General features: G+C 35.3%; 1 protein-coding gene across 1 annotated transcript in view; it reads left to right on the top strand.

The window, feature by feature from the left end:
- Positions 1-14,078, top strand: part of ace2 (acetylcholinesterase type 2) — a 53,749-nt gene that overhangs the window by 8,766 nt on the left and 30,905 nt on the right. The window contains exon 2 of the mRNA XM_028175277.2: positions 11,764-13,082. Within this exon, the coding sequence (XP_028031078.1) occupies positions 11,897-13,082 (1,186 nt within the window). The 5' untranslated portion in view covers positions 11,764-11,896. The remainder of the gene's footprint in view (positions 1-11,763; positions 13,083-14,078) is intronic.

Below are 14,078 nucleotides of genomic sequence, written 5' to 3'. Positions count from 1 at the left end.
AGAAGGTGAAAATATTCATTTATTTATTTTGATTATTATCGAAATAGAAATCGATAGTCTGTATATATAATTTTAAAATGTAAACGATTTATCATCACAATTATTATTATTTTCAAATACATTTGGAAATGAAAGTTTTTGTAATATATCATTATCGAAAATATGGAACCAATAGCTTACTTTTATTTTCAATACAATGAAAGAAAAGAGAAAAAACTAGATATCTGTTCATACGAATTAATAATATAAAATATATGAAAACAAAAAAAAACACTGAAAAATTCATCGTTGAAATGAAAAATAGTGAACATTAATCATGATTATATTGGGACTAGCTATCGTGAAACTAGACCACTGAACACGCAAACATAGCGTCTCCACGCTAAAGAGGCTCATGAAAGTCATAAATCACACTTAATTCAGCTCAGAGTTGGTCTGCTCTCGCCCGTGCACAGAATGCTTATTATGTGATTTAAAAACGGTCGAAAAAATCTGAATGTTTTTTCCAAAACCAGTACATTCAAATAAAATAATAGATTTGTTGTTACTTTTAAAATAAAAACATACAATTATTGGTTGATTTATTGAAATTCGAATTGAAAGTTCTTAATGCTAGTAAAAAGATACAAAACCACCAAGTGGTTAGATGTTCGGCTTACTCGTATCGAGTGATGCAAATATGATAAATATATTTTGGATTGTGGGGCGGGGCAGGTACCATTTTTTATATGTCAATACATTTAATAGACGAGGAAATTAATAAAAGTAAAAAAATAAGTCACACAAAAATACGAAATATCTCAAAAGCCATCGATCGACGTTCTGAGCCATGTCCAAAAACTTAAACGGATAAGGGCGGGCCACGTAGCGAGATTACAAGATGAAAAATTGACCAAAAGAGTAGCTTCGTGGAATGGTCCAAGTGGAAAGCGATACATAGGTAGACCTCACACAAGATGACAGGATGATATCACAAAGACAGTGAGATCAAACCTCAAGGAGATATTCTTGCAAGTAAAAAAGATTATATATTATGTATACAGTATAAAAATGTATAACTATATGTATTATAAGTTTTTTTTTATTTTACTGTATTGTTTATTTAATTGTTTTTTTAGTTGTATTATTGGTTGCATGAAATTTAAAGGCTTTTTTTTTATTTTTTATTTATACATATTAACTTCTTTCTTCTATCTGCCTACTTGGAATAAATTAGTGTAGGTAATTAATATAATCTATGTATAGAAATTATATTATATTATATTATATTATATACTAGTTACTACATTATATTTAATTCCGGTAGAGTGATGTCGGAGATGTAACAAAACCAGTTGTTTAACTATTATATTATTTATGAAATACGTAATTATAATGCAGTTTTCTGCCATCGTTATTCTTGATATTATTAACAGATATGAAATTGTACATCTGTGTGTTTCACAAACATCTTTAATACTTTATTTACTTCGTTGAGTAATGCCGTTAAATAGCTGCACTTATTTCATCTAAGTGATGTTTATATTCAATTACAATAACAAAATATATGGCGATAGATTATTATATTGTTTTCAACTTTCTAACTAATATTCCTGAAAATTAGATGCTGGCATTATAATTTCATTAAATTACTATATCCGATTTAGTTACACAAGTTTGATAGATCCTCAATCCCTGCGAGAGTAGTGTATAAACTACTATGTAACATAATTCGTCAATTTTCTCTAGTCAGTATTCTGCGTGGGTTAGTCAAACAACATCAAAGGTTACTTACTACCATTGACATCTCTTTGAGATCTTTTTTTACCGGGATCATAAAAACTAAGGATATACATCTGCTATACGACGTTTCGCTGTGCTACATATTTGATACATGTTATTTTTAGAAATAAGTGCCCAATTTGGTCATATTTTTTATTTTGAGATGTGATATTTTTTAACAGAAAGTAGTAATCAGGTATGAGATTTTTTCTCAAAGGAACTACGCTGTTTGAAATAAACATTCCATCAGTTGTTAGAATCGGTAAGAGAAGTTTGAGAAAAATAATATTCTAACCTAAGCTAAGCAAAATGCATGTTATTGTAGTAAGTTTATTTTTAGGGGGTTATTTTTACAATTTAAGGGAAATATCGAAAACGCTGATCATTCGAGTTACTTGACAACGCGCGTCAGATTAAGTTCATGTATGTTAGTTAACCTTGACTGCAATTCAAAAACAGGGAAGTATTTTTACACCGAGATTTTAAAATTGCCGCCGCATAAGGAATCTAGTAATCCCCCGTTAGTGCCTGTATACGGCTCAACATACAAGGTTTTGCCAAAGGTGAGAAGGTTCTTGACGGTGATGAGCCGTCTCTACATAGTGATGCAGTATTCGATAGTGAATCACGGAACCCTGTACGGTATTTGTAAACTACAAAGTGATAGACCGACCGAAAAACAGTTTTAACATCTTTATAACACTCCTGTTCTTTTAGTTACTGAAGCGTAATAAAAAATAAGATCACCTATGAAAAAACGATATACAATTATTCAGAACAAAATTTTGCGCTAAGCCAAATTGTTCCATAAATTATAACGTAATTTGTTTTCCCATGGCGTGACTGCGCGACACCGAGCATAAACCACTACCAGTACACGAGCCTAATCTGTGTTGTGCTATCAAATACCCATTAGTTCTGATGTTAATTATCAAGTTTAATTGATGGTATGGAAAGTGTACAAACGTCTGTGGTGTGGTGGAAAAAACGTATGCCCTACGTTGAGAATTTTCTCTGTATTTTTGGTCTGCAAATTTGAAAAAAAAGGTCACATTATTTATACTGTGCTACGATGGTCGCTTCGTAAGAAGCGTAGTAATCCTTCCTATTTCTGCCATGAAGCAGTTATGAATTCTAGTTCTATAGGTAAGACAATTGTTATTGTATTTCCAATGAGATTTCAAATCTAACTCTATAGATGATATGAATTCCTGTAGCCACTTAAAACAGAGTGGGCTTTGAGCTTCTAACTTCTTACGGTAAGAAACGTTTTTAAAAAAAAATTGTAACGTTATTAAAATAATAATAAATATACAACTGTAGTTTTAAGGGTTAATATTTTTTTGTCACTGTATATCTTGAAACTTTCTTTCAGATTTGCTGTTTTTATGTACAATAAATGTGTATTAGCTATCGCATTATGCTGGGATAATACTCAGAGAACACAGCTGCCTATTCTCCGATGAATCCCTTAGTCATCCTTACAATATACTACTGCTATAAGGAGTATATATTTAGAAGTCGTCGTGGCCTAATGGATAAGACGTCCGATGTATTCGTGTTGAGCGATGCACCGGTGTTCGAATCTAGGCGGGTATCAATTTTTCCAATGAAATACGTACTCAACGAATGTTCACGATTGACTTCCACAGTGAAGGAATAACATCGTGTAGTAAAAATCAAACCCGCAAAATTATAATTTGCGTAATTACTGGTGGTAGGACCTCTTGTGAGTCTGCGCGGCTAGGTACCACCACCCTACCTATTTCTGCCGTGAAGCAGTAATGCGTTTCGGCTTGAAGGGCGGGGCAGCCGTTGTAACTATACTGAGACCTTAGAACTTATATCTCAAGGTGGGTGGTGCATTTACGGTTTTAGATGACTATGGGCTCTAGTAACCACTTAACACCAGGTGGGCTGTGAGCTCGTCCACCCATATAAGCAATTAAAAAAAAGGAAGCAGTAGAAGCACGTCGAGAAGGTCGGGATCGTATATTCTTTTGATTCCTACCCGGAACATCATTAAGGTCCTCAAGCCAAATTTGTTTCAGTAAGTATTTTTAATTACCCACTAAAAGCACAAATACAAAACGTATTCTGGCCTTGTGCTTATTCAACCTTGTTTCTATTTCAGATCTGGGAAGGTCGTTTGACTTTTAAGTATGCGATTTAAATGCAAATAAAATTGTACAACAATATTTACTTTGAGGCGGGAAGGTACTTGTGATTAAATATTATTTTGAACTATTATAATTTAAGACAGAAAATTTAACATTATTTTCTAAAAATGTAGACTGACTGTTCTAAAAATGTAGACTGTTCTAGAAATGTCACCAAATGTCAAACAGATAGTTTAGAAATTAGGCTCAAGTGTAGTAAAATATACCTGATCATCGTATTTTAATACTACATCGACCCCCGTTCCATTGTACATTTGCAAATAAGGTCTCTTAAGCTTTTATTTTGAGTTCATTCTCGGACTTAGTAAGCAATTATGTAGACGGGTAGCGCAATTCTACAAAACGCAATCAAGAAAACCATCCTTTAAGATTCATGAAAAAAATTCCTGTGTTTCATTTCAAGTTTCTGCGTCTAATGAACTGAAAAGATCTAAATAGTACATTGTGCATCAAGGGAGGAAAGAGCCTTCGGCTCGGGTGGCAATTTTATACGCGGGAGGAAATGTCCTACTTTTCTCCCGCGGTGCACATACTATTTTTTCTCCTACCAGGCCGACAGTTCGTGGACTACCGAGCCGGGGTCCAGGGGCGAAGCTCTGATAGGGGGTAGGGGGGGGGGATTACTAATAAATAAATAATTTAACTGTTTTTTAATTTTTAAATAAACTACTACAATTTTTTTTGATTGCTTAGTTGGTTGGACGAGCTCACAGCCCACCTGTTGTCAAGTGGTTACTGAAGCCCATAGACATCTACAACGTAAATGCGCCACCCACCTTGAGATATAAGTTCTAAGGTCGCAGTATAGTTACAACGGCTGCCCCGCCCTTCAAGCCGAAACGCATTACTGCTTCACGGCAGAAATAGGTAGGGTGGTGGTACCTAGCCGCGCAGACTCACAAGAGGTCCTACCACCAGTAATTACGCAAATTATAATTTTGCGGGTTTGATTTTTACTACACGATGTTATTCCTTCACCGCGGAAGTCAATCGTGAACATTTGTTGAGTACGTATTTCATTAAAAAAATTGGTACCCGCCTGAGATTCGAACACTGGTGCATCGCTCAACACGAATGCACCGGACGTCTTATCCCTTAGGCCATAACGACTTCAATTGAATAAGAACTGTCTGATGAACTGATGAATGACTCATCTTTGTTTAATACTTCACTATTAAATTTTATTGCCTTTTGTTTATTTCACATTTACACTAAGCACAATATTGCAAATTACTCGAGCACAACAATGGCGGAGAATTTTAGGTGCGTGAGAGCAGACGTAAATACTAACGCGCATGCGCACTTGTCAGTACCTAGGGAGGAAAAGTTAGAATTTTTTCCCTGTACAACGGGAGGAAAACCGAACTTTTGGCGTAGGTAGGAGAAAAGTATTGTTTGTATAGTGTTTGCAAATACTGGAAAAAAATTACATAATACAAATTGGTTTTTATTAAGAAACGAATACAACTTTCCCGTTGATATCACTGATGTTGATAATTATCGGGAGACTCGAAAACAAGAACACATTCAACATGCCATTAAGGTCTTCAGACGATTTCATTTCTTCGATTTTAAGTTGATCACTATTTTTCGCAGAAATATTTATCAGACAAAAATGTAAGTCGCTCGTAAAATGAGTCCTGTAGTGAGGCCTCTGACAATTTTATTGTTTTTTTTTTCACACAGATGGCCGAACCTCATTACCGACATTTCCGCGCGTAGGCACACCGCGGGCCAAAGGATGTTTTTAGAGCCCTGTCCACCAAACCACTCCCCCTGCACTAGACTAGGGTAGAAGTAGTCTACCAATTTGTTTTATTGCTAGAGGATCGGACGAACTCATGACTCACCTGATGTTAAGTAGTCACTGAAGCCCATAGACATCAACAACGTAAATCTCGCTATTATAATTTATGCGGGCTTGAAACACGATGTTAATATTTCACCGTGATAATCATTCGTGAACATTTGTAAAGTACGTATTTCATTAGAACCAACAATTGGTACCTGCTTGCAGATTCAAACACCGGTACAGTTGCTTAACTCGATACGAATGCACCGAGGGTCTTTTTCTACCACGACTTAACACCCCTAGTGACCAAATCAAGTTATTTTGTAAATACCTATAGAATGCGTGATTTAAAAAAAAAACAATTTAAGCTTTCGTTTAATACGACATTAATATCACATTTTTTATAAATTTAATGTAACTAAAAAGGCTACCATTGATCGTCCAGTACAACAATTAATTACACTTTTTTCAAGCCAATTCTTTTTAGTGAGTGCTTGTTTACTTGGGTTCGAAAATAATGGTGCTATTTAGATTTATGATTGCTTTGATGGAACTAAAAAAGGCGACTTTATAAGGTTATACAATAAAACTCTATGTATATATTGTTGATTTTAACATATGCATTTTTGGGGAGGTATATACGACAAAGGGAAGATCTTCCACCGAGCGGATGATATTGCTCGGTAGACCGACGGTCCGAATGTTGTTGTTCGGAACTTGTATATATGCAAGCTTATCTTGAAAATGTCGTAAGCGAGATTCAGGCATCTGTCAATTATCTTGCGTTGTATGATGGCTACCCGCCACACATTTTATGGTACTCGTAGTGGTGCATTTTACAATCGACAATTCCACAATCGACATAATTATGACTTCTTTTAACTATAATCACGCGTCTTTATTATCATTGTGCGTATTGGGTTCCTTCTTTTTTGGTGTAAACTTATATTTCTCAATTTCTTATTTATTTTTCCTTTGTTCACTCCCTACTTATATGTTATTTTAATGGTAGAAACATGTTTGGTTATGGTTTTAGCAATTTTTTTAAATACATAAATAAAAAATATCATTTCCAATGTTTCGAATACTTTAGACTTTTCGTGGTCAAGGACGACTAAAGTATCGTCGAAATTTTAATATTGGGCTCACTACCGTCTACTACGTTTCATGTCATACAAAACGAATTAATAGTTTTGTGCTGGTGGTCTGTGGTCTGGTAGTTTGATTCACTTGGGTTTTCATCTTCACGATGAAAGAGGAGTTCCAGGAACGCCTGTAGTATCCATCAGGAAATCATGTAGTATCTAACAAGGTAGGTACTACATGATTGCCTGAGTGTTTTTCAAAACACAAGTCTATCCAGTTGCCTATGAGAAGATAAAGTATGTGGATTCGTCCCAGTCGAGCTATTTTTACATCCATGATTTTATTTTCCTATTAACACCTAATTAATGTCTTTAGAATTAGTGGTCCGCATATCAAGATCCCGCAAGGGATGTACCACTATACTTTCTATATCTAACGTGATTTAACCATATGCTAACAAAACTTATTACGAATGTTTCTTTTTTCTACATAAAACATAGCAAAAGCTATAGGCAACCAAATTATATACAACACGCTAGGATTGGCTACGGTTCGCAAATCTTCAGTTGTGTCACGCCGGTCTGTGAAATAAATGTCTCTGCCTAGCAAAGTTCAAGGGCAACATAATTTTCATACTACGTAATACATACATAATGTCTTCTAATGCAATAGTAACAATATTTTAGTGTGTTTCAAAAGCTTTCCGAAATGACGGATTCCCACAGTATTAAATTATGTTGAATAATGTATAATGTCGTTTAAGGTTTATTTATTGTATAAAAAATTTCGGTGGTCTTCATGGCGATAATTTAATATAGTTTGAATTAATAATTAATTATCAACGTGCCTCCATGAACTTAGATATATGTAGGTATGTATTTGTGATGACAAGAGCGTGGACGAATAGTTTCGTAACCAAAAGCTGAATGTTGTTAATGTTCTACATTTGCAAGTACAGTAGTTAAGCGCTCGTTGGCAATGAACTTGGCAATTGAAAGGGGGTGTGTCCTGCAGTTTGCAGGTGCTCAAGGCCGTCTTACCGCATAGCATTGTATTACCCACATCGATTTATCGAGCGGCGCGCGCCGGCCTCTTCGTCGCCTCCCGCACCCTACCGTCTCTTTCCCTACTAAGGCAGGTGCCACACGGTTAAGACAGCCGGCTTGTACTTGTCTAGTAAATTAAATTTCACGCACACTACATTAAAGGAAATCATTTATAAAAAATAGTTTTTAAAATAAAAGAAAAACCGTCCAATTAATTTTTCAATGTATTTCACTCAATATAGTTTAATATGTTTTAATTGAAAACGCTAGATTAATATCACTGCTATTAGCTAATAGATAATTTAGAAATTTATCAATGAAATCATTAATAAGCTATAATGGTCGTTGACGGACTACGGTGGTTGCGATCATTTAATTAATTCGTTTACTAATGAAAATTCGTAACAAACCTATAGTATTTTTTCATTATTTAACATCAAAACCTAAATATTGATTAAAAATTTTTTTAAGTCAGAAAACGTAATTGAAACTTTAAATCACGTAATTTATAAAAAAAAAACACTTAAAACGGATCAGTTAAATTCTAAAGGAAATGGACAACTGACGGATATGGCTGAATGATCAGTACTAAATGTAGAGTTCTTGAAAAGTATATTCGGGTGCCAGTTATTGTTTCTAAGCTTCTGTTGTCATCATCATTTATGAGCAGAATTATTTACGTTATTGGCCCTTGTATACACAAACCCCTTGGACCCACTGAATAAAACACTTTAACATTGATTAAAATGCGAGAAATTTGTTGAGTGCTACTTGGAGAATATTGTCAAAGATATTATTTTTTATTGAGTAAGAATTGTTTTTTTTTTTAGAGAATGTTTAATTAATTCAATGCTTCTGTCAATATTTATAAGTGAATTTGTTGATTTTGAATGAATTTACATTGGTACATTAATTTTAACTAACAAAAACAACCTTGTGATATTCAGTTTTAAAACATTTGCTTAGGAATTATACTAATTTGAAACCCCTTCCCATTCTCATTGTTGCATCCCGTTTTTGCAAGATAGTCGTCTGAGCACCGTGGTTCATGAGGAACGTGAATCTCCACGATCTGGAGATTGACTACTTCAGTGAGTATTTCCAGTCGGCATCAGTGCGTCATTTTGAGAAGGCGGCACGACACGAAAACCCTCTTGTCGTGGTTGCCGATAACTTCATACCCGATCCCGCGGACCGAATGATAAACAGTCGACATCGCCCCAAACATGTCATTTCGGAACCTCCCGATCTACTAACGGTGCTTTTAGGTACCTCAAGCACCGATCACCTTTCTCGTCGAACCCGTCGCCTGCGATGAAGGGTTCGGCGAGTAAATTAACACATAGACACAGCCCACTGAGTTTTTCGCTGGATCTTTTCAGTTGGTAGCGTTTCCGATTTAGTGGTAGATTCTGCGAAGCATTGCTTTTGCTAGGGCTAGTGTTAGCAACGTCCTCAGGTTAGAGCCCCGTGAGCTCACCTAGTCGCTCGGTTACGCTGGCATAGCCTCTAAAGGCTACCAGAATAGTTAGAAAAATTATAAGAATCTTAGGGTCATTGTTCTACTAGAATGTAATAAATATCAGATCGATTTTGGTAGCAGTATCATTTAGGAATATGTAAGCTAGATAAATTTTTAGAAATACATGTTTTTCTGCATTTCGTTTTAGTTCAAACGTTTTGTTAAATTATTGAACTCTGATGTAAAATTTGATTACACCAGCGACGTTCTCTTGCTGTTAGCAAAGCTGTCTTGCCATGGAAATTTAAAAGTTCTCGATTTTAATCGTAGCGGTAATTACGCCAATTATAATTTTGCGGGTTTGATTTTTATTACCCGATGTTATTCCTTCACCGTGGAAGTCAATCGTGAACATTTGTTAAGTAAGTAGATATTTCATTAGAAAAAATGGTACTCGCCCGCGAGATTCGAACACCGTCTTATCCTTTAACAACGACAAATGAAAAACAATCGCACTTGACATAAACCGTAATTACATAACAAAGTAAACAAACACTGAATTGTCTGTGTAATCGTATATCTCTTTAGTAATATATATATTTCATTATAAGCCAATATCCGTTAAATAGAAATTGATTATCAATCGATACATCAAACGTTCTCGACTGTGAAGATTGATTGTCCACTCAAAATTTAATAGCCTAATAACAGGGATCGCTTGCTACAAGAGGTCTCAGTTTGCAATCCAGGGGGGACTCGAATATTTAACTGCGCGTCATAACTTAAGGAACATAACTCGTATCCCGACGGGACGTTACAGGGTCTCGGACTTCGTTAGAAGACACGACATTCTGCATACAGATTACAGAGTAAAGGTAAGTAAATTTAGAAGGAGTACTCCTCCCCGGAGAGACTGTGGCTTGTACAAACGTTGTTTGGTATGCTCCAATTTTAAAGCATGATGTGAATTTGTTTAAAGTTCGCCTTTCAATTTAAGGCTAACTTTATTTCTTCAGTTAATGAGTATAATATTATGTGATATTATTAAATCGTACCCACACTCGTACCGAAATATGCCACGAAAAAGGATTGTTTACTGAACTGTTGTAGTTCATTTAGATACGTATTCTTGTTCGTTGCAAATAGTAAATAAGCAATAATATAATATGAAATAATTTTAATGACAATATATATTTTTTATCTTTTAGATCCGTATACAAGAGTATCTTTCTATTAAGCTTTAAATATATTTAACAGATAGACAGTATTACCATCAATTTACCTCACCGAGGGCTACCCCGTGCTTTTATCTTAAGTAATGTCATTATTTCATAAGGACTAAAGATTGGTAATTCAACACATACCACTGAATAGCTGAACTTTACACGCGAAATTAAATTTGTATATGTTTACGCCGAGTAACCACTTTTTAAAGTAGATCCAAATTAAATTGGTAAAAGACTAGCATTATAAACATGAACAAATAATTTTAAAGGTTGTGACACTGACGTGCTTAAACTGTAAATCCATTGCATAGTTATTACCTACGACCAACCCACTACAACTAACTCTACTCCACTAACAACCGCACGATTTGATCGTGATTGATTTATCATTTCAACGACAGCACCCGTGAATGTATGTATTTTTATATTTCAATAAAGAAAGAACTTGCGATCTCGGTGATTGTACTTTAATCAGCAAACCAAAAACATTAGTAAAATTCAGAAATTTCATCAGTACTTTATTTATGTTTATTTAATTATCGTAATTCAAGAGCACACTTCAATTATTTAAATGAACATTTTCTATAAAAATATTTAATAACCTGAACTGACCGCGAAACATAACTATAATGTTGAAGGATGTTAAACCCTCCTCAATTTTACTTGAAATTAAATGCCAAACAAAATATAACAGTCTAACAAATCTACTTTGCTTACAAACTAATTTTGGTTTAGGATAATACGCTTAAGTATGTTTTGAAATTCCTTACTTTATCTATGTGCTCTATAAGCAGAGTGATAGATTGACCCATTTTAAAATAGTGTTTCAACATGGTGTACGTTTAAAACACCTGACCAAACCAGACCTGACCTGACACCTGAATAGGTGAACAGATGTGTGTCCATGAGGGCATTTATTCCCCCAACTTCGTTTTAAATTGTGGGCTCATGAAAAACGAACCTCCAAAAACGAATATCATTTATGATTCGTTTAGCAAATAAGTATTATTTTCCCCTGTATTAAGGTTAGATTATTCTCTTTTGGCTTCGGTTATACTGTATAATAATCAAAATTAATCTCAGTCTTCCTGATTCATGGAAACATAATAATTTCATATTCATTATCCTTCATTGGATAACAATAAATCTTATAAAGCAACATAATAAAGAATTTGTGCTTTTTTATTTCATGACCTTTTGTTTGTTTCAGGTATCGCAGTATCAATATTGAAAAAAAACTAATCTAGAAATGTGTTATAACAAGCACTTAATAAAACTCGCAGACTACTTCAGATTGTATTTCGATACTTCTCATTGAATGTGTAGTGGCAATCAGAATCACAATGATCAACTACGGCAAGATTGTATTCACTAAGCTTCTTCTATGCGTACTCATATCCGGTACTTTTGCACGATCATGGGCCAATCACCATGATACCACAACATCTACAACACAAACTACACCAACGACAAGTCCGGTACCAAAAAATATCCACAACGATCCACTTATTGTCGAAACAAAGAGCGGTCTCATCAAAGGATACGCAAAAACTGTAATGGGACGCGAGGTACACATTTTTACGGGTATCCCGTTTGCGAAACCTCCATTAGGACCCCTGAGATTCCGTAAGCCGGTACCAATCGAGCCATGGCATGGCGTGCTTGAAGCAAACTTAATGCCAAACAGTTGCTATCAAGAACGCTACGAGTATTTTCCAGGTTTCGAAGGAGAAGAAATGTGGAATCCAAATACTAATATTTCAGAAGATTGCCTTTATTTGAATATTTGGGTACCACAGCACTTACGAGTTCGTCACCATCAAGATAAACCGCTCGCCGAAAGACCTAAAGTGCCGATTCTTGTGTGGATTTACGGCGGTGGCTACATGAGTGGAACGGCTACACTTGACCTATATAAAGCAGATATAATGGCATCTACAAGCGACGTAATAGTGGCTTCTATGCAATACAGGGTTGGTGCATTTGGATTTTTATATTTGAATAAATATTTTTCTCCGGGTAGTGAAGAAGCTCCTGGAAATATGGGTTTATGGGATCAACAACTCGCTATTCGTTGGATAAAAGAGAACGCTCGTGCTTTTGGAGGAGACCCTGAACTCATTACGCTGTTCGGGGAATCTGCCGGTGGCGGTAGTGTAAGCCTTCATATGCTATCACCTGAAATGAAAGGATTGTTTAAAAGAGGTATATTGCAATCAGGAACGTTGAACGCCCCTTGGAGTTGGATGACTGGAGAAAGAGCTCAAGATATTGGAAAAGTATTAATTGATGACTGTAACTGCAACAGTAGTCTCTTAGCCAAGGATCCTAGTCTCGTAATGGATTGCATGCGCGGAGTTGACGCTAAAACGATTTCTGTTCAGCAATGGAATTCTTATACTGGAATTTTGGGTTTTCCATCAGCACCCACGGTTGATGGTATTTTTTTGCCAAAAGACCCTGATACCATGATGAAGGAAGGGAATTTCCATAATAGTGAAGTGCTACTTGGCAGTAACCAGGACGAAGGTAAGATTTTTCTAAATTAAGTTAATCAAATAAATGACATCTTAAGAGGCTAAATAGTAGTGTAGTTTCATGTATTACGTCGTGTGTAAAATTTCTTCAAGTTCGTCCTATCAATATCAATAGTAAGCTTCGAGGTCATTTGCGTCTAGGCGATCCACGAGCGGCGGGTGGCGCGCATGCGCAAATCTATGTAGACACAACAATAACACGCTGTAGATTTTAGTCGTACTACAAGGTACTACAGACTCGCCCACGTAGCTCGAAGCTCCCTACGCCTCGCTCCCCACACACCACCTCGTGTCAGACTGTTGCTACGCACCCTTCTCCACAGTCGACTACAGCTACATTTAAGAAAACTTGTTGAAATAATAAAATATTCAATATACCTAGAATATTTTAGAAAACTTAAAATCAACCCACCTTTCTTGAAAAAAACCTTTTATAAAGTGTAACTAACTACTCAAGAGACAAATTGATGTCTGGAAGTGTGTGATATGAATTTTCATAAATTAAACACAAAAACGTTGTTAATATTCATTTTTTGTTTAGAATGAATTTATCAGATATTCAAACAAATATAACTGCTTATGATGATGGGGTGCTTGTCAATTTATCTTTCCTGTATTTAATGAAATTCAGAGTGGAGATTATAATGTTACGTTACAAGATTTTGATCCAACCTTTTTTACATTTTGTGATGATAACAAGTGCTGATTTCCATTTAATTTTGAATTAATCTAAATTTTTAAACGTAAATCGTTCTGAGCTTAAATAATTGCTCTTGCTATGTATCAGATAATAGATTCAGATAGGTATCATTGTAGATATTTTTTTCTTATCTTTTTTATTGCTTTGGTGTGTGGACCAGCTCACGGCCCACCTGATGTTACGTGGTTAGTCGATAGACATCCACAATGTAAATTCCGCCACCTACCTTGAGATATGAGTGCTCAAGGTCTCAGTTTTTACAGTACAACGGCTGCCCCACACTTCAAA

This window comes from Bombyx mandarina, chromosome 09 (assembly GCF_030267445.1).
Source record: "Bombyx mandarina strain Sakado chromosome 09, ASM3026744v2".
Taxonomy (NCBI): domain Eukaryota; kingdom Metazoa; phylum Arthropoda; class Insecta; order Lepidoptera; family Bombycidae; genus Bombyx; species Bombyx mandarina.
The sequence above is the reverse complement of the archived record's forward strand: the minus strand, read 5'-3'. Positions and strand labels throughout refer to the sequence as shown.